At 46.2% G+C, this 23,813-nt stretch overlaps 1 protein-coding gene across 4 annotated transcripts in view; it reads left to right on the plus strand.

Annotated features, from left to right (window-relative positions):
- The window catches only part of OGFOD3 (2-oxoglutarate and iron dependent oxygenase domain containing 3), a 1,065,090-nt gene extending 1,041,900 nt beyond the window's left edge, over nucleotides 1-23,190 (plus strand). For 2 of the 4 annotated variants that reach the window (XM_086930659.1, XM_086930658.1), the window contains one exon: nucleotides 20,435-23,190. In XM_086930659.1, the coding sequence (XP_086786785.1) occupies nucleotides 20,435-20,571 (137 nt within the window). In that variant the 3' untranslated portion in view covers nucleotides 20,572-23,190. The remainder of the gene's footprint in view (nucleotides 1-20,434) is intronic. The other 2 variants (XM_086930657.1, XM_086930656.1) reach the window with 2 other exon arrangements.
- Nucleotides 23,191-23,813: the final 623 nt, after the last annotated feature.

Raw genomic sequence — 23,813 nt, forward strand, 5'->3', positions numbered from 1 at the left:
TGGAGCAGTGAAAGGAATTTTCATGAGCGCATTCTTCTGCGCTGCCTCAGCCTGCCAAGGCTTAAGCCACAACTGCCACCTAGCAGCCACCGATGCACCCTCTGCCGCAGCTGAAGCACTAAAGAAGTCAAACAACAAGTCAGACAAGAAACGCAATGTTGTTCCAACATTGTCATGGCCTCAGAGGGATCCTCCTCCTGAAGCAGCTGCTTCAAAATACATTGACAGTCCTCCCGCAGAGACTGGACCAGATAGCTGATCGAACAACCAGGTTGGAAGCTACAGAGGGACGCTTTAAAACCCCTTTAACCCTTTTATCCCCAGGATCTGAAGGAACTGCATCCTCGGAGACCACCAGTCTCTGCGATGAAAGTCCAGCTAACTGGGAATCAACCCTCACCACTGACTGGAATCCTCCGAAAACCCCTGCAAGGATACCTTTTAGCCAGAAACCGGGGAAATGCATGTTTATCAACATCTTTCCATTCCCCCTCTAGTACATTCCGTACAGATTTATGAACCGTAAGATTTCCAGGCTCCTGCTTTTGATAATTTGCAAAGAGGTCTTCAGACTCCTCAGCGACTGAGGGTTCAGGGAACTCCAAATTGCCCTGACCATGCTGGAGAATATTGTGACGGTCAGCCCCATAAATCATAGTCAGGATCAGGAGGAACAGAGCTATCCAATTTTAGCCTTTTAGCCCACACAGATTTGCTAGCCAGAAAGGCAGCAGAAACAGCCGCTTCAATCATCTTTTGAACATACACCAATGAAGCTACAGTGGAAGACCAAGCAACCACCCCCTTCTCCAAGTGCTTACACTTCCTTGATCTCTTTACTCCATCCATGATGAGGCATAAGTCAGAGGCAGCACGTCCAAGATATAGCCATATCACACTGACCAGTAATCCAGCTCTAGTCCCAACCACCCACATAGCCCCTCAACAAATTACAACTAAACAAGAGAAACCCCCCATCCTGTCTGTCAATCCAAGAGTACAACAAGATCCATAAAACCTAGACACTCGCCTGCAATTTGCTTGTTGACAGAGCCCGGGAAGTCTCACAACGGAGCAGACACACCCGCCAACCGAGTAAGTCAGATTACCTGACCTTGAACCCGTCATGTAACCAGGCATGACACAGTGCGCACAGGGTGGGAGGGTGAAGGAACTCTGACGGTCAGGGCCTCTCCTTCCGAACAACCAACCCACAGCGGAGCTCGCGGCTCCCTCTTGTACACCGAGCCAAGCCCCTGTCTGACAAGCACCCAACCATGCGAAAGCTCGCGTCCGCGTCTAAGCCAGTGACAATCTTGTACCTATAGTAGCCCCAGGTAGCCTTTCTAGCCGGGCCCCTGCCTCCACTCAGTTCGGTTGGCGTCTGCTCCGGGAGTTTGGAACAAATGCATCAATATGCCTAATTAACCATAGTCAATGTCAGGAACATCATCTGGTAATAACTTCTGTTTTATAAGACTATTTCATCAATCCTTTTATCAGTTATATGGTCTGGCTGCTTTTTTTGGGTACACATAGCCTCCTGTGTGAGGCCTATTGTTTCAGTATTTTTAAGACCCACCGTGGTAGCTGAAATAAACAGGCAGAACCAAGGTATCCTGAAATTCTCATAACTAGAAATGTAACACACATGTAATGTAATGTAGGACTTTTGTTTAGCTGGATCATCAATAGATTTCAAACTGCATCTAATGGGTCCATAAATAGAACAAATGCTAGTATGGTGACTGTTTTTAGATGTATTGTGCTAATGGAATGAGGAGAGAGGCATTTTACTTTAAAATGAGGTCATTGCTAAAATTCTACCGTGATGTTTGTTGCTGTCATATAATGTTATTGAAACTGGTGGGGATGGGGGAGGAGCCTGGCCAGCAACCATGATGGCCGCCTGACTCCTCGGCTCCGCTCGCCTTCTTACTGCTTTCCCGGTTTCCGCGATATCCTGCACGCACTCCTCGGACTACATGGCGCTGGCAGAACCGGGAGGAGAGCCTGATCCTGCCGCTGTGCTTTGAAGCCTGCTCCCGGCACGACGCCCTCACCTTCTCCGGACTCGGCGAGGCTGGCTCGGGGTCTTTGTCCTCAGTGTGAGCCCAGCCCCGTGTGAAACGACGATCGCCTGGGACTGCTGGACGGGGCTGGCGGCCGTGTCACCGAAGCTGCATCTCGATCCTGGAGCCCTGCCTGCCGCTCCCTCTGACCTGTGCGCCGAAGCTGCAGAAGCTACACTGTAGCACTCCCTCGGACCCGAATCGGCTCCGCCGCTACTTTGTTTCACTGCAGTGCAGGGACGGGCGCCATCTTCTCGCCTGCCTTCATCCTCCGAAGGTGAACACCCGGGACAGGGTCTGGGAAAGCATTGCGGCGCGGGTGATAGAGACTGTTGCCCCTGCGCCCCCCGTCCGGGCTCGCTTTGCTATGAACCAGCTGGAGTTATTAGGGAATGCCATGGAGCCATTGCGGCTATGTGACATCCTGAGCGCCCTGTCTGCCTTGAGGGCTGACCTGCGTACCGTCGCTGGGGAATTGGGGGCTCAGATGGACGCGATACTGTCCGCGGCCCCCCTATCTGTCCGTGAAAGTCCGCAGCATCTGGCCGCTACGCCACACCCGGTGATGCATCCTCGTGGCTCCACTGCCCCGGTCGCCGCTGAAGTGGGGGCGACGCGGGACTCCAATCCTGCATGTGAACTGGCGGGAACACCCCTGGGTAGAACCGGAATGTCTGGGACTGTTTTACGGCTGGAGAGACGGCATCGGGCGCCATTTTTTGAAGATCCCTCAATGGCGGCTAGCGGAATGCACTTCCCTTTCTTGGAGCGGTGGCGAATGTTGGGACTGGCTGCACTCGTTGGCCGTAGCCTCTGCATGTGTGTAGGGTGGGGGGGGTAAATTTTAGTTCGTGTTTCTTTCTATGGTGCCTTTTTTTCTTGGCCCGTGTTAGGCATATTGGGGAATGGGTGATAGCGCGGTATTAGTTGGGATGTTGCGCCCTCTCTAGGGGTGTGCATAATTTGTGGCCATCCTCTGGCTGGAACCTGCATGTTGCGAACTGTACTGATTGGTAAGGGTGTCTATTGTCGAGTCCCACCTACATGGACCTAGTTTCTTTTCTCTTATTTGTATAAGTACGGAGTAATACGACCTGCTCTTAATGGTTGCGATGAAAACTTTTAAAAATTAACCTTCAGTGATTCTGGGACATGGTAATATGGTAATTACAGTGTAACCTTTTTAATGCTTGCTTCAATGAGAGATATTACTGTGTCGCCGTAACGCTGCATTGGTGCTTCACTGTTTTCGTGGCCGGCCGGCAGGTTGTAGGCCCGTATTTGTTCTGATTCGATGCACAATAAAGGTTTTCAAAAATAAAAAAAAAAAAGAAACTGGTGGGGATGACCTCTGTAATCTGAAATTGGCTATGTCAGATCTAACCATAAGATAGTGATCAGACTTGTTTGACCACTGGGATACAAAACAGACTTTTTTTTATTTAGTAGAACTTAGTTATGTTTTCTCATGCCTTTGATGAGATTTTCATACAGTTTACATTTTCAAAAAGCTTGTGCAAAGCTTCTTATTTCTACGAATGTAGAAAACTGTTGGTCAACACTGGTGGTGTAAACCCTTTAACAGTTTTGTGTCCCTGCTAATTCTAAGTCATTTTTGGATGTTCCAATTTGGCCACCTAAAAGACTTATAACCTCTTTTTATGCTCTTGTTTTCTAATAATAGGTCACCTTTTAAAGACTCTAAAGTGCCATGCAATATGTTGGGGGCATTGGGGTGTTTGATGCTGAGTGTAGGTTTTAAAATAAATACCCACCTAGGAGGTCCAGCAGCTGTGAACGAAAGAGTGAGAGGCATGTACGAGGGGCTATGCAACAATATACCCTAAAAGAATATGGAGAGTGAGAGTTGGTGTAGGTAGGTGGGAACTGGGAACTGGGTGGTGTGTTCCCACACCACCTTTTCTTCTTCCCACTTGCAGCTTTGCTAGAAGTGAGGGAATATGGGATGCGCTGCTAAGTTCTTATAATATGAAGCCTTGTGCCTGCAAGGAAGATATGGTATATGTAATGACATGTCGAGGCCATTGCCTCCTCTTTATCACATGTTTCCCCTCATCTCAAAATATATACTCAAAGATTGGGTGGTGAGGGCTGAAAGACGGCGTGGTTGGGAGAATCATGTTTTCTCAGCCTTACCTTTCATTTGCCGACTTTTGGATCCCTCAGCTGTATGCATCTTGTGGGGAGAGAATGGGGTTACTGAGCTGCAGCCATCCTGTCTTGCTCTACCCTGCCTGGCACAAAAGGGTAGGTTAACATCTAGCGGTCGGAAATGTAAGGTATGAGAGTAGTTGTCACTCTCCCAAGCCCATGTTTAACTCCTGATCTCGCTGAAAGGACAGGGTGTAGGAGCAGGAGTATGAGGAATCTAAAATGCACAGAAGTTAGAGACAGACCTTGCAGCGGCACAGAGGTAAAAGCCAGAATTACCAGCCACATGGTAGTCCACTAATTCAATAGGATGAGAGGTAGTAATTTGAGGCATTCATTGAAATTACAGTTGTTTACTTTTGGAAAATTTAAGTTAAAAACGCAGGTCTTTTCTATGAGTTGTTCTGCCAGCCATGCAAGAGTTCTGCTATCAATCGATTACATCTGCTTTTCGATTCTGTAAATAGATAGATTTTGTATGTTTCCTTTTTGGTCCTTGTGTGCAGTAACACTAATTATTTTCTTGAATCTATTACAAATAACCTTAACAATATACGTTCTGTCCATCTCTAAGACTGTGTAATGCTTGGTTTAATCATAATTTTAAACACAAGAAATGTTTAGCACATCAAACAGAAAGATAGAGAAGAAAAAACTTTTCTTGTCAAGCTTGAATACTGACCTCCAGTTGAGTTGCTGCAAGTGCCGACATACCCCCTTAAAACCTGTTTTCGGTACAATGCTAAATCTGGTAGAGATCCCTTGACCTGCGTTAGGGCGCTACACGTCAATGCCGATGCCAAATATAGCAATAAGCTACAGAAAGATGACCGGTCGACCTTTGCAAAAGGCCTTCCACTGCACGGCAACATGTCTTCACATTGTTACTAACTTTTGAACCATTTGAGCTAGAAACAAAATGGTTTTATCTGTTAAAACCTGTAGAATTTGCAGCAGATGATGGATTACATGCCAAATCTACAATTATGCGAAGATCACCGCAGCTGCACAATCGCATAATTTCAGTGTCCCTGCCTACCACTATGGATTACATCTGACTGCTACACCTTGTAGCCCTCATTGTCTTAAGTAAAATTTTCTATGCATTGACTTACACATGTATATGTGTCATTGTCTCTGTATAATGTGTGTGTGATGTTACACACTCTGGCACATTGCCCTATATACTTAAGTTCAGTAGCACTATTAAATAAATTAAATACACTAGAGAGAGAGTCTATGTTAAGATAAGGGGCACCATTGGATGGTTGTAGTAAGGGAATCTCTGGCGAAGCTGGTCTTTTGGGGTGTGTCAATGAAGACTGTGATGTTACAGCCAGCGACAATAAAAAAAAGGCCTTGTCAGGGGCGTTGCTAGAGGCGGATGACCTGTTGAAAGCTCAAGCCAACCTTGAGTCTGAAGCTTGGCTCTAGCTCAGCTTGCAGTCCCATTAGAACCTCGAGCCCATACTGATCTGAACTTCATATGGCTTCAGCCCGTCACCCTTGTTCTATGTTCATGGACAAAGAAGTAAAAACAAAGCATTAGCATCTGAGGTAAAAAGGAGAGACAACTGGATACACATTATGTGGCTGATTTGCAATGTGAAGCAGCAATACCTGGATTAATCGTGGCTTTACCCTTAGAAAAATTGTGTGAATTTTGGCAAATATTTTCTTTTACTGGTCCTCCTTTTTGTTCACTTTCGCATATTAAGTCGCCTTCAAATACATGAGTTTAGAATACCAGCCATACAAAAACCTACTGTTTTTGGTTTAGTAGACTATAATCTTGCTCCTTCTATAACAATCTGGGCCACATTCAGGGTTCACATGACAACTGTCTTGCCTCTCAGTTCACAAATGGCACTGTTGCCATGGTGAGGTGGGCCAGGAATGGTTCTAATTCAAGGTTTACTTAAGCTCAATGGACATCATCCTGGAATACTAATGGTATTAGTGTTGTAATAGTGACCACACCAGACAAGATTACATCAGTGGCCATACTGTGCAACATTACTAGCAGTGATCACCTCAGTGTGCCAGGCAGGATTTCCAGTTGTAATGTCAAAAATTCTTTATCAATATGGAATGCCTCTACCTGGATAGTGAACTAGGATGCACACAGTAAAGTTACTTACAGGTAGCTGGAGAGCTCCTAGTAACTCATTAGCAACTTGTTGCAGACGCCTGTTCTAACTTCATGTTTAAATTAATCTCAAAATCTACTAGTGCCTCGGGGGCGCTAGGGGGCGCTGAACCTCAATGGCCGCACTGAGGTGAGGCTCCCTTAGTCAGGGGTGGATTCTTAATCATCAACCCCATCCTAGCTCGTAAAACGCTCCTCCAACATCACCAATTCGGAGTGGACGGTGTCCTTGGTGCAGTCGGTTGCACTATCGCTGAGTGACAAGCGCCGGAACCCAGAGGCGTTGTGTGACACGCGCGACCTGGAATGCTCGGCCGGCAAGAAGACCTACGTGAGACCACGGCGGACTAGGCCGTATTACGCAGCAAGTTGCGGCCTGGCACTGCTCTGGTGCAGCGACGGGGCAGCCCCCAGCGATCAATTGACATATACCAGCCTCTTATACGCACAGAAGAAGGTAAGAACAGTGTGCATATTGACCCTGAGATAGGATGAGACTGTGATCCCTGCACCAGTGAGTGGCGGCCGGAGACCGATGGTAGGACCGGAGGCCCGATAGAGGCAGAGGCGCGAAACGAAGGCTGCTAGTGACATCGGGGGCAATAATACCAGCGGCGCAATCCCACGAGGGGGGCGGAAGGTGCGAAAGAGGCCATAGTCGCAAGGTGGGGGTGGATCACGGTGTATGGCATGTCCCGGGCCATCATTTTCTGCAGCCGTAAGACGCAGAGTCCCTCGCCTTGGTAGGAGCACAGGCAGCGGCAAAAGATAGGGGCGGCTAGGAGCCCCAGAGGCGTAAGCGGCAGCAGCACTTCACAAAGACGAAGGCTGACGGCGGGAGCGGAGGCGAGAAACTGCAGCTCGAGAAGGGCGACTGCTTGTACTGAGTTCCGAGTCTGGAGCCGCCATTTTACGTGTACATAAAGACTGGGGCCCTATAACCCCTCATGAGCAACTGAAGACCACCCTGGGAGTGTAAGTGGAGATTGGAAACCCCAGCTTGCCCTGAGAAAGCAGCGAAGGCCAACCTAGACCGCTGCTTCACCTGCCCCTGGAGGCATTGACTGCTCCCCCCCTCCATTCGCTGCCACCAGCTGGAGCGACTCAGAGAAGGCCTGCTAGGTTGTGAGGGAGTGCATGTAGTGCGGAGTCACACAGTTGTTAGTGGCGCCTCTGAACCCCCACACTTCCACGTCAGATCTACGCATACGCATACACATAACAGAGCTGCTCCTGTTTGGCCCAGACACCTCTCTCTGGGGCCCACACCATTGGCCTCCGGAGATGGGTCCTCTACCCACTCCATCAGTGTCTGCTCGCAATCTCGGTGTGATCTTCGACAACCAACTTACTTTCAAACAACACGCTGTGAAAGTTGCAGCCACCTGTACTACCATCATTAGGTGGCTGAGAAAGATCACCTGGATGCTGCCTACAGACACCTTGAGGACCGTCGTCCAGGCTCTTGTCATCTCACGCCTGGACTATGGGAACATCCTTCTCTTAGGTGCTGCCAAAGAGGTAATCAGGAAGTACCAGGTGGTACAGAACATGGCAGTCCGCCTGGTTTGTCATCTTCCTGCCAGATCCTCGGTCACTCACCACAGGCGGAACCTGCACTGGTTGCGCATTGAAAGCAGAGTGCACTTCAAAGCACTCTGCTACATGCATAAAATCATGACTGGTAGAGCTCCTCGCTACCTCTCTGCTCTGGTTCAGCAATATATCCCCCCCGGACACTCAGGTCCTCGTCGCAGAACAAATTTACAATTCCGCGCACTAACAGAGCCAAAATGGGAGGCCGTTCGTTCGCCCTGTTGGCCCCATCCTTATGGAATTCTCTCCCTCAATCTCTGCGCACAGAATCGTGCTTTCTGAAATTCCGTAAGGGAATAAAAACCTGGCTCTTCAACAACTAGTGTCCCTTCCTCCTCTTCACCGTTCAGTTTGCCCTAGCGCCGGGAAACCTCCGGGTAGCTGCGCGCTCAATAAATGTAATAATAAATAAATAAATACTGCAGCCGTTATACAGACATGTGGAGGACGGAACCCAGGCAAGCAAAACTCACATTTGACGCACGCAAGGCGACTGGATCTGGTTCCAGAGAGCACGAAGAGGAGGACCCCCCGGAGATGAGAGATGAGAGCTGGAAGGCGTTACTGGTGGGGAACAAAGCCTCACCTCAATTGACGCTAAAATGGATGCAATGAACAACAGGCTGGGAACGGTGGTGGCGAAACTTGATCAGCACGAAGAGCGACTCAAAGAAGCAAAGCAAAGAGTGTCTGGACTGGAAGATGGGGCGACAGCTGGTAAACAACACATGCTGCAAATGGACAAACTCCTGAAGGTTATCGCGGATAAGAATGAGGAGTTGGTGGCCCGCTCTCAAAGCAACAACGTGCGGATGCTAGGACTTGCGGAATCCACCAATACAGGGCGTTTGGAAGACTTACTGGAACGTCTGCTGATTGATTTATTTGGTAAAAACGCATTCTCAGCACACTTGGTTATTGAGAGGGCCCATAGATCCCCCCCCCCGGGGAGCCCGCCATGTCCTGTGATAATGCGTTTTCTGAACTACCACGACAGGGACACTGTTTTGCGCCTAGCACGTGAAAACGGAGAAGTACGCTATGAAAACACCACCTTAGCATTCTACCCCGACTTCACACAGGCCGTGCAAGAAGCTCGCAGCAAATTCACAGCTGTGAAGAAGAAACTCCAAGCACAAGAAATAACGTATGCGATCCTCTACCCTGCAAGACTGAGGATTCATCACCGGGGGAAACAACATCTATTCAGCTCTCCCCAACAAGTCGAGAAATACCTTAAATGTGAACGCAGATCAGCATCCCAGGAAGATTCTGCTCGGAGGCGCTCCCGGTTCCACTCGCCGCTGTCTGAGCCTGGCTGATAACAGGACACTAACAGAGATAAGGATGATCGTAGAGTCATAGCCAAGAGACTCCTGGACGCTTTGCTGACTGTTGATGTATTGTTACACAGCTTAATGATTGTTTGACTTATTGTGCCGCCCGTACACTCGCCCCCGTCCCGTCAGAACGACCCCCTCAGTTCACTGGGGTTGTGGATGGGTGAGGAAAGGAGGCTGAGTGGGTGCGGCGAAGGCCCCTAGTGGTCCCCAATTGCACGGGTGAACCCCTAACTGTTCTAACTATTGATTGTTATGGGGGGTAATATCCAGTTATTGAAGGGGGGTGGGATTAGCATGCAAGGCAAGTTGGGGAAGCCGGTGTGGGTGGGGGGGAGTTGTTTTATGATGAATATACTCTACCTACTGCAGGCAATTCAGGTTACAACAATGGTTCAGGAACTAGACTTTAGATTTGGGAATGGTGTCGTTGAATGAGACTAGCAATGCTCGCACTATTAAGGTGGCTTCTTGGAATGTTCGGGCCTCAATGACCCCAGGAAGCGTAGAAGGGTGCTTGGATATTTGGACTGTCACAATATCAAGATTGCTCTCCTACAGGAGACTCACTTGGCCCCCAGGTCCGACCCGCAGTGTGCTTCAAGATGGGCCTCCCACCGATGCTTTGCATCTTACTCCAATTATTCTAAGGGTGTAGCCATCCTGATTAAGAGGGGGTGGCATTCACTCCCAGTGGTATGGAGACGGATGGGGAGGGGCGGTTCTGCCTACTCCTGGGCAGGTTTTATTCACATGATGTGGTGCTGGTCAACTATTACAGCCCTAATATTGATGAACCTCACTTTCTACTCCTCTTGTGGGGCAAGGTGCAGACGCTAGGCATTACCTACCTCATTTGGGGGGGTGACTTTAATATAGCGCTGCGTCCCTAGATGGACAGATCACAAGCTTCCTCAGCCCATTTCACGTTCACACAAAGAACACTCGCTGACATATTAGATAGTAAATTTTTATTAGACTCATGGCGGTATAAGCACCCTGCTACGAAGGAAGGCACACACTTCTCGGCAGTCCACTCATCATGGGTTAGACTCGACTATATGTTTGTCTCTGCGGAACTGGCACAGGTGCGGCACCTAACAGCACGTACTCTGACCCCGCTCCGGTGGTTGTGGAGCTGCAGCCTCCACTTGACCACTCCCCATATTTATGGTGGCGTCTCAACCCATCTCACTTCCAAGACTCGGCGTTCCAAGCTGAGCTGGACCAAGCCATTAAAGACTTCTTTGAACGCAACCTTAATTCTGTATCCAGTATCACAACAGTGTGGGAAGTGTTCAAAGTCACTGTGCGAGGGTGGTGTATAGCAAAAGGTGGGGGGGAGGGGTTCTTAAATCATTGTGCACAGACCTCCGTAACCTAGAGAGGGATCTACATGAGCTGGAACAGGCCCTGACCCACAGTGCAGTGAAAGCTCAACTACGAACTAAGTTGTCCGAATATGAACAGACCGCGGACCGGGAAGGCCGTTTCCGAGGAAAGCCTTATACACACGCATTTATGGGGAGGAAGATCGCCCGGGGAGGGCACTGGTGGCTGTAATTAGACTCCCAGATTTTCCACATATATCACGGAACTCCGAGACGCGCACGGTACAACACACAGAAACCTCCCGGATCTTCTTCGCATCTTTCGGGAGCATTATAGCACGCTTTACTCATCGCACAGAGGCAACGCACTTGACTTGTCTTCCTATTTTGAAGACACCGCGCTTGCCTGGCTGGGGGACACTCAGAGGAAATTCCTCAACCTAGACCTAGAGCTAGACGAAATCAAGAATGCTGTCATGCACATGAGTTTGGGACGGGCACCGGGGTCAGATGGACTCCCAATTGAGTTTTATAAAACGTATGCCCACCAGTTGGCCCCTATATTAAAGGAAGTGTTTTATGCAGCACTGGAGGAAGGTTGCTTGCCCATGACCATGAGAGAGGCCCTTATAACTTCGCTACTCAAACCAGGTAAGCCCCCGGAGTTATGTGACTCCTATCGGCCCTTATCCCTATTAAACTGTGACACCAAAATTTTGGCGAAAGTCCTCTCGACCCGCCTTAACCTATTGATGGAACGTCTCGCACTACCTGACCAGGCGGGTTTTTTACCCCATCGCTCCACCTCGCACAATTTACAAACACTGGCCGCAGTGCTACAGGATATCGACCCAACCTGTGAGGCCGTGGCGGTGTTCCTTGACGCAACTAAGGCGTTTGATTCCCGGGAATGGGACTACTTGCTTGGCACATTGGAGCATATGGAAAATGCATTTTTCGTTCCTAGACTGGGTGCTGCTGCTGTATGGTCAACCAACGGTGTCTGTGCTATTGAACCTGGCCAGGTCCTCCCCTTTCCATATTTTTAGAGGCACAAGGCAGGGATGACCCTTGTCCCCAATTTTATTTGCTTTTGCCATTGAGCCCTTAGCCGCTAAATTTAGGCAGCATCACAAGGACAGGGCCTTGGTCTACCCAGCCAGGCAATTACTAATTTCCTTATATGCGGATGACATGACGCTTTATGTGCACAAACCCCAGAGAACTTGAACCCAGTACTGTGGGAGCTTACTAAATTTTGTGGCATTTCAGAAATACAAATTAATTGGGCCTAATCTGCAGTATTCCCCTTAAATGATAATACTACACCACACCAGCTGGATTATCCCCTTCTTTGGGAAATGGACGAGTTTAAGTATCTAAGGATCCGTATATCCAGAAATAAAGATGTCCTGATGAGACATGATTATGGAACTGCCATGGATAGAATAACTGACAATATCACAAAATGGATACACCTCGCTCTCTCCATGGCAGGTAGAATTTCCATCATCAAGATGGTAATCTTACCTAAATTACTGTACTTCTTCATTAACATCCCATTTCACCCGGGGAGTTTTTTCTTCCGCACTCTCAAGACGCAGCTTACGAGATTGATATGGGGAGGGAAACAAGCGAGGCTCGGTCTGGACACGCTAATGCTCCCATACCACCTGGGGGGTTATAAAGTCCCTGACTTTGGGCGGTATTATTATTGTGCACAAGCCCATTTTGCAGTATACTGGCTCCACCCACTGCCGTGCATGGCCCACTTGGCGGTGGAGGACGGCTACATGGCTCCGACGCCACCAACAGGCTACCTATTTACTACAGTGAAGGAGAGGGGAAGGGACCCATCTACGGTGGACTGCGCTGTGGTGGCGTGGCGAGATGTGGCCCGGATCCTGGGGAATCCCGAGCTCTGGTATTCCCCTCGCTTCCCTCTGTCGAATGATCCCAGACTGCAAGTGACATGCGAGGAAATATGCCGTAGGATGCTGGCTAAACTGAAAATACACACCTGGGGAGACCTATATAATGGAGGCCAATTCCGTTCCATTGAAATGCTGTTTGGGTCACACACCAAACTGTCATGGACACATTCTTCTATGCCCGAATCAGGCAAAGTGTTTGGGCTATCACTCCGGATTTCCCTAAGGAACCGGAAATCTCTTCACCCCTACACGCGCTACTGCAGCAGGAGGCCCCCCTACATGTCATATCTCTTTTGTATAAAAATACGCAGGGCGCATTACCGACCTGCACCTTGCGCGCTAGAAAGGCTTGGGACGCAGACCTTGTCGGGCCCCTCACAGATGATCAATGGGAGCTCAGCTGCGCTCAGACATACAGGGTTACTGGTAATAGCCGGCTGCGCCTTATCCACTATAAATTCCTTCACCGCTTGTACCACACTCTTGTTAGGCTGCATAAATTTCACCTAAGGGAGAAGGCGAGATGTGATCGATATGTGGGGCGGAGGAGGCAGGGTTTCTACACCTGACATGGTCCTGCCCTTCAGTACATGACTACTGGACGCACGTGTTTAGAGGTCTCTCGTATATGTTAGGAATGGAACTAGAGCCAACTCCACTTGTAGCCCTGCTAGGGCTGACACATGACTGTAACACAACTCACAAGATATTTCTGGCCATGGGCTTACTCTTAGCTAAGAGCTTAGTGGCCTGCAGATGGGGTGGAGGCAGAGCCCCTAAATTCAAATCCTGGAATCACTCTGACTACCTGGCAGGATAATCTACACTCTTACACAGATCTATTACTAGTTTGGTCATGACCGAAAGACATCTGGGGGACACTTACTACTTACCTCCTCAGCCAGGAGATAGGAGACACTGGAGAGGCGGGACCCATTATCCGTGAGGGCGGGGACTCGCCACGCGTTTCGCCCCCCGCCTCAGAATAACAGACATTTTGGGAATCGTGGAATGGTCATTGAAATGGCTCGTTTTAGTGGGGACACGGGACAACTGTGATATCCTACTATTGTGCTAGGGATGCTGGGACACTGGTCGCCCCGGATAGGGCGGTATCGATCTACCTGGGGTACTGTTGATGGAAGAGCATGGCTGTCACATGTTTTATGCTAGCGTACTGTATTGTCTTTATACTTGATGAATCATGCACTGAATCCCTCTTCAATGTTCTAATGCATATTTCCTGCATCACAAGGTATCTGTAAATTTCACTGATGGGGAGTTGTGGCTCGGGTTTTTTTTTTTTTAGTCATTGTTCTTACCTGTAGTTTTTTCAACCTCCTTTGCGGAACATGGCTGGAGAACACGGGAAGGTGTTAACGCTGTATCTTATTTGCGAACAGCTATTTTGTTACGATGTATTACCCGGATGTACCGTGCTAATCCTCAATAAAGGTTTTTGAAACTTTAAAAAAGAAAAAAAAAATCTACTAGTGCCACACTGTAAAATGACAAATGCTCTGGGCTGGAACCTTGGATGGATTTCTTCCTTATTCCTTGAAAATTAGCCTTTTCGTAACAACAGTGAGGTTCTGTCTGTACACAAATGATATTTCAGTAGCGTGACCCTAGCCAAAATGCAGCAGAGCTCTGTACAATGTCCAAAACAAAATGTATATCTCGACTCCTGTGCTAAATAGTTGAGGGGCATATTTACTAACATTTAATGCAGCACAGCGTAGTAAGTGATGATGCTGCACTGCATTGCGTGAAAGGGAATGAGCAGAACAGTACCATATTTCCAAAGATATGGTGCATTGTAATTGGGATTGAAAGCTCTGACAATCAAGTTGCAAACCCTCACATCTTCTCTATGTTCACTCGCTATTCAACCTGTTCCTGGCCTAGTTCCCTTTTCTCAATCTGTTCCCTCATCTCTCCTACCGTACCATCCGTCTCTGCCTCTCTCCCTACACCACATGCGTTCGTGCGGTTCTCATTACCTCACCTTTATATGCCCCTTCTCCCTTTTTTCTCTTTTCAGCCTTTTCTCTGTCACCCTTAGCCCCTTTCTGCATGTATTTTTTACTCCTTTCTCTGCCCCATCTTCTTCTCTGGTCCTCTTTCTTTTCTCCCTCAGCTGGCAGATCCTTGCTTGCTTTCCTCTTCTCTCACTGTTCACTCTCATTGTTTCAACCTTCTGTCTCTCCCTCTCTGTATACATCCCTCTCTCCTCCGTTCTCACCATTATTTCATTCTCTATTTCACAGGGCTACTGCCTGTGAACTTAAAGTCTACATTCAGCAACACAGCACTGCTCCTGGCACAATCATTCTTGGTACTGGGGTAGAATTGTGAAATCTGCCCCGTAGGTCAGCTGTCAAAATCTGCTTAGAGTGTATACCTTTGGTGGGTTTTTTCATCTTTAGATACATCCAGCGATGTGTAAATGTTTGCTCAGTACTGCAATGTATAATACAAACTATAGAGCATAGAGCTATTTTTGCTGTACTTCTGCCAGCTGTCTATTTTGTGATCATGCGGCGTCCTCCAATGTGTCCATAAAAATGACCTTTTGTCCTGAATTTTGAACCTGTGTCCTGAATTTTTACAGTTACTGTCCTGAATTTGGCTTCTTACCAGGTGGTCTCCATACGGAAACATTATCACAAAAGTGAAAGCAGTAACATGCAAGATGGATATAAACAGACAGGGAGTGTCTGATAGCAGATTGAAGAAGCATGAGTTGCAGTCAGGGCTATGCAGCTTTAGTATTCGGTGCGCCGACATCTAATTGCACCAGCCGCAGGCTTCTGGGCAGAGCCCTATTCACCGGCACACTTTCTTTTACAAGTTAAGCAGTGTGGTCAGTCTGAAAAATGGACATGTCACTAATGTGAGGCATACCCCCTGCTGACGGCCTTCCACTTCTTTACATTCAACAGCCTCCAGTGTATGGCTCTCTGCTAATTTACAGATAAATTCAGGCTTTAGCTACCCCCACCCCATCATATGTCTCAGCACAGGCTGCTGCAGCTTGAGCTACTGTGGGCTCGGCTGGTCAGTGTCTGTAGTCGTATCTCTGCCAGAGCTGAGTTTTGCACAGTTCTTTAAAAGAAACATGCGTTTGTGAACTTGCTTACGAGGCTGTGTGTGTTTTTGTTGGTTCCAATGCCCCCTGTGTCCGCACTCTGCCTAATCCTTGCATTTGTTTTTCAATTGTTACTGCTACAGTTGGAGAATGCATTTCGTGAAACGGCATCTCATGATTAGGGATGCCACCTTTCCAAGAGAAAAATACCACCATTTGTTGTTGTTTAAAGAGTCTGCAAAGACCTCTACTTGACACAAAATAGGGCTGTAAATAAAATAGTATGTATTCTTTTGTAACATGATTTTTCTGTTTTTCTTTCCTTTAATTATTAGTCATGGATCATTAATGCAGCCATAGAACACATTTAAAAGTGGTATTTATATTTGGTATTTGAAGTATGCACAAATAAGTGCTAAAAATATCGGCTTTAGGTGATTTTGCTTATTTTTGTACAGGCTTTGACATCAAAATACTGGTGGTGCCGGTATAAATCCGATCAGTTGGCAACCCTAATCAGCAGACTGAAAGTGTGTTGTGCATCAGCACATTATTTATTTCCTCCATCCTCCGTCCCAGATTGATGCCATAATAGCAATAATTTAACTTATATCTAAAACCCTACGCCAGCCGTCAATACAATTGGGAGGTACTCCAGGTGTCTGGGAATGCATCCTGCATTCAGACAACTCCCTACTCATTCTCTCCGCTCACACTTCACTTTCATGTTCACCCTGCACTCACAGCTATCAAACTGCACTCACATCATTCATCCTGCTCCTACCCTGCACTCACACAAGCACACTGCTCCTCCTGCAAGCATATGACACTCAACTCACTTGTCACTTTCACCGCTCACCCAACACTCACGGCGATCACACTGTACTCAAGCTGTTACCTATCACTCACACTGTTCACCCTCTTCTTACCCTGCACTTACCCAAGCATACCACTCACCCTGCACTCACAGTGACCACACTGCACTTATCCCCCTTGCCATGAACTCACTCCGTTAACCCTCCACTTATATTGACAGTTTTATATAGTGCGAACATGACTCTTGCGGGTATCAGAGCACTTCACAGGTATATAGATAGAGAAGCAATAATAACAATAACATCATATTCAGGAAAAAATACAGGATAAAGTGGTGACCAGAGAGAAAGGGTAAGCTTTACATTGTTCAGAGAGCAGAGGAGATACACAAAAATAGCAGAATTAACATAGTCAACAAAACTGCAGGATCATGTAGTGTCAAGAAAAGTGGGAGTAGATTCAGGAATGAGAAGTAAAAAAAACTAGTTTGACGGCATGCCGTAAACATGAGGAAAATAGAGAACTCGGGATGGGTATCATAGGCTGAAGTAATAAATCTGTTCAGAAGGAGCGCTTTGACTTTTTTCTTGAAGGATACAGTTGAGGGATTCAATCTGAACTCAACCCAACCTCTTCTCCATGTTTACTGTCTGACCAATCCCATGTATGACACAGCCTTTAAAAGTGGCATCCAATAGCCTTGTACTGTTGGACTATGGTAGGTCCAAAGCTTTGCTGTGGATCCCTACATGGCTATCACTGCCAAACTGTGTGATGACCTTAGACCACCGTAACACCACAGAAAAACTTGGTAATGAGTATTTACTGTCCATGCATGTTTTCATCACTTACCCTGTGGTCACATAAGCACAGCGCTCACCCTGCACTCATATTTTTCACCCTGCACTTACACAAGCACAATACTCACGCTGCATTCATGTGACAATTCACTCACCTGTTTCTCTTACTGCTCACTCTGTAATCTCACTCAAACAAGCACATCACTCACAATGCATTAATTCCTCCCCCTCTTTACTTTCATCCGCACCCAAACTCATATGTCACATCACCCACCCTGCAGTCATTCCTCTCACCTTATTATCACACTCTCACATAGGCACTCCTGTTACTCACACAACTCACCCTTCACTCACATGGGTACAGCACTAACCCTGCACGCATACCATGTAAACAACATTCATACATGCACTCTTTTAATCTTGCCTGCACAAAGGGACAATAGGCTGACGGAACTCATAGGGTCACACCACGCACTCTGCACTAACGTCTCTCACCATGCACTCACTGGTCACTCTCACGGATCACCCTTCATTTTCACCGCTCACCATGCACCACACACAGGCACACCACTTACTCTGCATTTGCACCCCTCACACCACCCTACACTCACTCCTCTCACTCTGCATACACTCCTCTCACTCGACACTCACAAGGGCCTTCCTCTCAGTTTGCATTAATCCAACTCAACAGACACTCACATCAGCACATTTGTCACCCTTCTCTCGCACCACTCACACTGCACTTACTCACACTATTCACCATCACTCAGCACTTACATGAGCACACCTCTTACTATGCACATATAAAAATTATACTGTTCTCATGAATATACACATATTTCTACAAAAGCACCTACAGAATACCCTTTCACTAATACTAGATGCCTACTTAATTCCATCTGCAACAACTGAGATGGTGCAAGAGGGGTGAGTGGACTGTAAATGTGGGATGGCGCGAGGAGGGAGACTAGGGCTGAGGCTATGGGGTATGGTGATGGATTGAGGATCGTGTGATACCTTCAGCCATTCCTGGCTTTCCATCCACCACTTTGCTTCATTCTGGGACTTGTAGTTTTTTTTACATTGTAAATTGGATCTCAAAGACCCCAAAATGCAAAGCTTTACTGGATAAAACCCATTGTTGCTGAAGAAGTCAAGCATTTCATAAGATCAGTTGGATGCTATGATATTACGTGTTAGAACGTGGATTCGTTAATTTTCAAGACTGTAACTGCTTGATCTACACATGAAACCAAATATAAGCCCTGTACAGCTATTTTAAGGAAGTGTACTTTTCATTCATATCATACTTGCAACAAACATTTTCAAGGCATATATAAATATATTTTAATAGAGAATATCTGTTTATTAAGCTTCACTAAAAGGCAAGGCAGGTATAGCAGAAGCAGCAGGCCAAGCTTTTCTAACACAATAAAAGCAGATTGACAAATGGATGTGAGTGGCAGTGTTTGTGTGAGTGTGACAGAGTACAAATGTATGAAAGAGTGCAAGGGATATAGTGAGAATGTGTGTGAGAGAATGTGTGCGTGTCAGTGTATGTGTGCAAGTGGGCTGTTGGTCTGCTATACTGGAGGTTATTCTTGTCTTATGGGCCAGGGCACTAGTAGAATATAGATGGAGGTGTTGCCTATGGCAAACTGCAGGCCCTGACATGCTTCTATTAAGACACCATCATTGGCTGTGGGGAGTCGGACTGTCTTACTAGAAAAACCACTGGCTCAGTCTTACCTAGTGGCAAGGACACAGAACATGCGCCACCACACCTGGTTGAAGGCCCTGACATGATTCACGTAATTCTTAGCATATTGGGTGGATCCAAAGCAAATGTTGGAACTGATATTTGAGGTAACGTTTATCATAAGATTTCCTATACTCATTTTATTGGGGGTGTCAATGGCAAAATGCCAATGCTTGTATACCGGAGGAAAAGTTTTAGAGGTTCCTGTGGCTGAAGTATCTGTGGTAAAATTCTGGAACTGTCATATTGATTGTACTCCTTGGCATCAGGGGCTCATCCATAAAAAAATATGGACCTTGGTATAATGAAAGTAATTTGTGACGTAAGACATTTGAAAAAAACAAGAACTACTCCTAGGAAATGTGAGGCTTCCTGGTGCACCATGAAAGTAGTGGAAAATTTCACAAATACCTAAAAAAAAATCTAAGGAAAGAATTGTACTCTCCCTGAAATAATCTACAAGAAATTAGTTAACTTGTTTTGCTTGCTGAAATTTGGGGGAAGTATCAGACCCCACCACTTACAATGATCTATTTCCTCATATAATGGGTCTGAGGTTATCTCTCACCCCAATTCTGCAAATGCTTGTGCTGCCCGATTGCTGGGAGCAGGACCGGCATTAGGGCAGTGTGACTGGTACAGCGGCACCTGGCGTTTACTTTGATGAGGGCGCTGTGTTTAAAAATAATGTTTGGTTTAAAAGGTTCAGGCAGGTAGTTTTCAAGCAACAATAAAAATGTCAAAATAACCCAGGTGATTAATGTTCCTTCTAGTGAGTTCAGAATTTTGTCTAGTTGCAGTTTTGGCTCATCATAAAGTAGCATGGATGGTTATTGTGCCTGCTGCAAAGAATGGGTATCATGCAGATCAGAGAACTGAGTGTGAGTGAACTATGGGTAGCACTATTAAAAAATAATATGTATATTAGAGAGAGGCCATGGAGCAATGAGCACTGTTGAGAATGGTAGTGAGGAAATTAATGTAGAAGGAGGATATGGGGAGGAGAGCGCCAAAACAGACAGAAATGTACATTTCCTATTTTCTATCAAACACAATTAGAGTTGGTTAATTTCAATTTCTATCTTTATTGAAAGGAAAGCAGCAGCGTCCGATCGGGCTTAATGCCCTTGGCAATACCGTGAGGGAATACAATCAATCGTCGTGTAACTTGGCAATGCAACTGTTTATTTCTAGGGTTTCATACAAATCTTTAAAAATAGCAGATTACGAGAAGAGAACCCTAGAAAATAGCTGAGTGTGCGCCCAAGGCGCAGTTTTGTGCATGGTGCAGACGTCTCGTACAAAGAGTCCAACATGATTTTGAGGTCTGTTATGTTTTTGTTTTTAAATTCTTTGACCTTCTGTGTCTCATAGGTCGGGTATCCTTCTTCACTTCTGGCTCCGAAAATCTCCACTACGTTGAAAAAGTGCGCTGGGGCACTCGCTACGCCATCACCATTTCGTTCACCTGCAACCCGGACCACGGAATCGGGGATCCGTCACTGACGTAGCCATTTCCTGCGCCCTCGCACACAACGACTCCACCTCAGCGCAGCACATCCTGCGGGAAGAAAAAAAGGCCGTTAGTTTAGGAACTTCCGTCCATTTCAAAGGAGACCGGCTCTGTTTTTTTCACATAATCTTATCAAAAACTTTTATTGGAAGGGTGTCAGAATAAAACTTTATTTTTCACTTTTTTTGCCTTATGCCAAGATATGTATGAATCGCAACAAATGTTTGTGATGGATGAACGTTTTTTGCACTTTTATGCCACTGATTTGTTTCGTACATTTCAGGAATGTAGGAAATGAGTTTCTGAGAAACTGACACAAGAACATGAGACCATCACATCTGACCTCCGTCAAAGCTGGAAGCCGCTGACTGGCACCTACTTCACCGGCTCGCACCCTCACTACAGCCTCATTATGATATGCCTGCATGCATCTGTAAGAGACTATTTAATTAAAGTATAAACCTGAGTGCTGCAAATTATATAATTTACAGACTAGATCACGTTGCCTCACTCCTGATTGCATGGTTGGTCTTGTGATTTGAAGTTGATTACGGAGCATTATCTCTGGTTCTACCGCTGTGTGACAGGGTGTATTGCAGGTTTGATCGTGTAATTCTGGTGATTTAAAATAGATCCGTCATATTTAAAATGCTCGTGTCAGATGTTAGGACACAGCCAAGAAGACACCCACGCGCTTATTTGTCATTGACTTGCTCACATTCCAAAACCCGGACATCCAGTTATTTTTTTTCTCTAATGTATCTTTCATGTATTTGGGGAAAAGTAACAGCTGAAAGTTAACACTTAAAAATCCGCCAACTTTCTCCCCCCTGGCTCCTCTCTGACAAATCAAGTCGGAAAGAATTGCGTTACTTTGCTACTTTATGTGAATGCATTGCATCGGATACTCCAAACACAGTTGCAAAGTAAAACGCGCTGCCTCTTTTACACTATAGCGTCAAATAATAAGAAGGAAGCAAACTGTGTGAAGTTGTGAAACTTTTTTAAAAAAAATAACAGAAGTAACATAGGGCAAGTGAAACGTCTCAATGAGTCTAGCATTTTCGAATTCGAGCCATTCATTGCCGGCACGCTGTATATTCTGGTTTTATTGTGTACCTTGTTCTTTTTTCTCCAATTAACATTCATCCCGGTTGTTGAGTAAAGTGAAGATTTGTTTCCCTTTAATTGCGTAGAGACAAGAATTATTGCCTTCTCCATTCACACTTGGCCCTGTTGGAAAGCGGCCTAGGTTTTTAACTGTAGTATAATTCCTAGTTTAGCTGTTTAGATTGGCTACTGGAAAACATCCTTTTGGTGCACAACTGGGTGGAAGCAATGGTTTCCACGACTAACCCACGCCTGTCTGAGCAGCTTCAACCAGTTAGCTCTTGCCATTTTATGCCGGAACTGTATGGAGGTAATTAAGTAACAATCTTCAGTCTATGTCCAATAAGAGTGTTGTATTTAGCCTGTTTCTTTTCTGCCTGTGGGATTTCATTGTCATTCACATGATGTCACCACTAGAACCTTTGGTGACATCATGGAGTGTTTGGAGCTTAGCCTGGTGACAACTGGCAGTTGGAACCAGGCAGGCTGAGTGGCAACCTGGTCACTCCTGGTGGGTCTTCGCTATATCTTTTATATTAACATCTTGAAGACTTGACTATCTTGAATAAAGCAACCTAAGTTATACCCGGCTCCAGGCTTCTATTTACAACAAAGAGTCTGGCACCGGATGTACCCATCAAATTCAGTGCAAGATGTAGGCAGTCATGTCTCTGTGACAGAATTCTGATAAATGGCATGCTGAGCCAATGAGCAAATTCTTACTGGTTAGAGGGTGCCAGCAAGTTTATGTGGCCCTTTCACCCCACTCTTTCAGTAGGAGCTTTCTCTAGGTGTCTGCCTTTGTTACTGCTAACTCCAGCCATAGTCTTGATGCTAGGAATGCTGCAGTACATCATGGTCCTTTGACCCCAGGTAGGATCTTTACTGCTTCCCAGTCAGTGATACCACTTTGGGGCATTGAAGATTACAATCTGGACAAACGTATCCCAAATTTGGGGGTTGGGACCCACTGGTAGGTCATGTACTTATTTTTGGTGGGTCGCAAAGTCCTGGTCTGTGTACAAGTAAAATTCAAAATGATTAGCCCTGTTTATGCACCAGTGCAAATGTACTGAACAATGTCCCTAAATCCAGTTTTAAAACAAACCTTTTCGAGTTTTCCAGAGAAAGAGTCTGAGTGAACCTTCCAATATTTGTTGCTGCTATTTTTTATATTTTATTTCACAAAGCCATTTCAACAAAGAATGTGCTCACTATATGTGAACGTGCATAACCATACCATTCGTGTACGACTTTTATGTATAAATTGAAAAACATGGATGTGGCCTAAGGGCCAGAGCTGCTGTCTTTGGATCTAGGAATCTGACTTGAGTCAACATCGCTTGATTCTGGCCCGATCACTTACTTTCCTGTGTTTAAAATAAAATGAAGATTACCTTGTGTAAAGCAATCTGGTGGGCATGTAAAGCGCTCCAATGCTCTTGGCCCTTATTCAAGATATATAAAACTGCTATATATATATAAAAATAAATTTGTCCAAAAGGAACCACCAGGCCTTATTTGATCACTGGTATCAATGCCAACATTTTTCAGTGGACTTGTGATTTCAGTGAACAGTTGCCTCAGGTCTGCACCCCACTGTGAAGAGCGTTCCAGCTCCAGACGCCAGTACAATCTGCCACTTTTATGGGTATATCAAAATCTTGGCCATTGTCTGATATCGAAGGACATGGTCAAGGTTGTGACGTTTACAAACAGCTTCTGTTATTACATTAAACATTCGCCTCATGTCCATTAAAGCTGTGTGGGTCAGGAAAGCGTGATGTACAAAAATGTGGGTAGTGTTTGGAAAGCATTGTTCTAGATTACTCTTTACATTTTTATAGCCGGAGGCACAGCCACTATATTTTAAACACATATTGAATTGTTGTATGATGGAGAGAAGACTTCTGCATGGAAGCAACATAAAGCACTGTTTCCTTCCTTTTCTTTTCTAGACCTCCTTAGTTTGTTACATGGTAAAGTGAATTGCTTTATTTAACTAGAGGGGTTGAGATGCACCATAGGCAGTGACGTTGCTAGTGGATCGTCTGGTGGGCCCAGTCGCCCATTTGTAAATATCTTGCCCCCCCCCCCCCCGCTTCTTCCCTCCCGTCACCAACGACAACT

This window comes from Lissotriton vulgaris, chromosome 7 (genome assembly GCF_964263255.1).
Source record: "Lissotriton vulgaris chromosome 7, aLisVul1.2, whole genome shotgun sequence".
Classification (NCBI taxonomy): Eukaryota; Metazoa; Chordata; class Amphibia; order Caudata; family Salamandridae; genus Lissotriton; species Lissotriton vulgaris.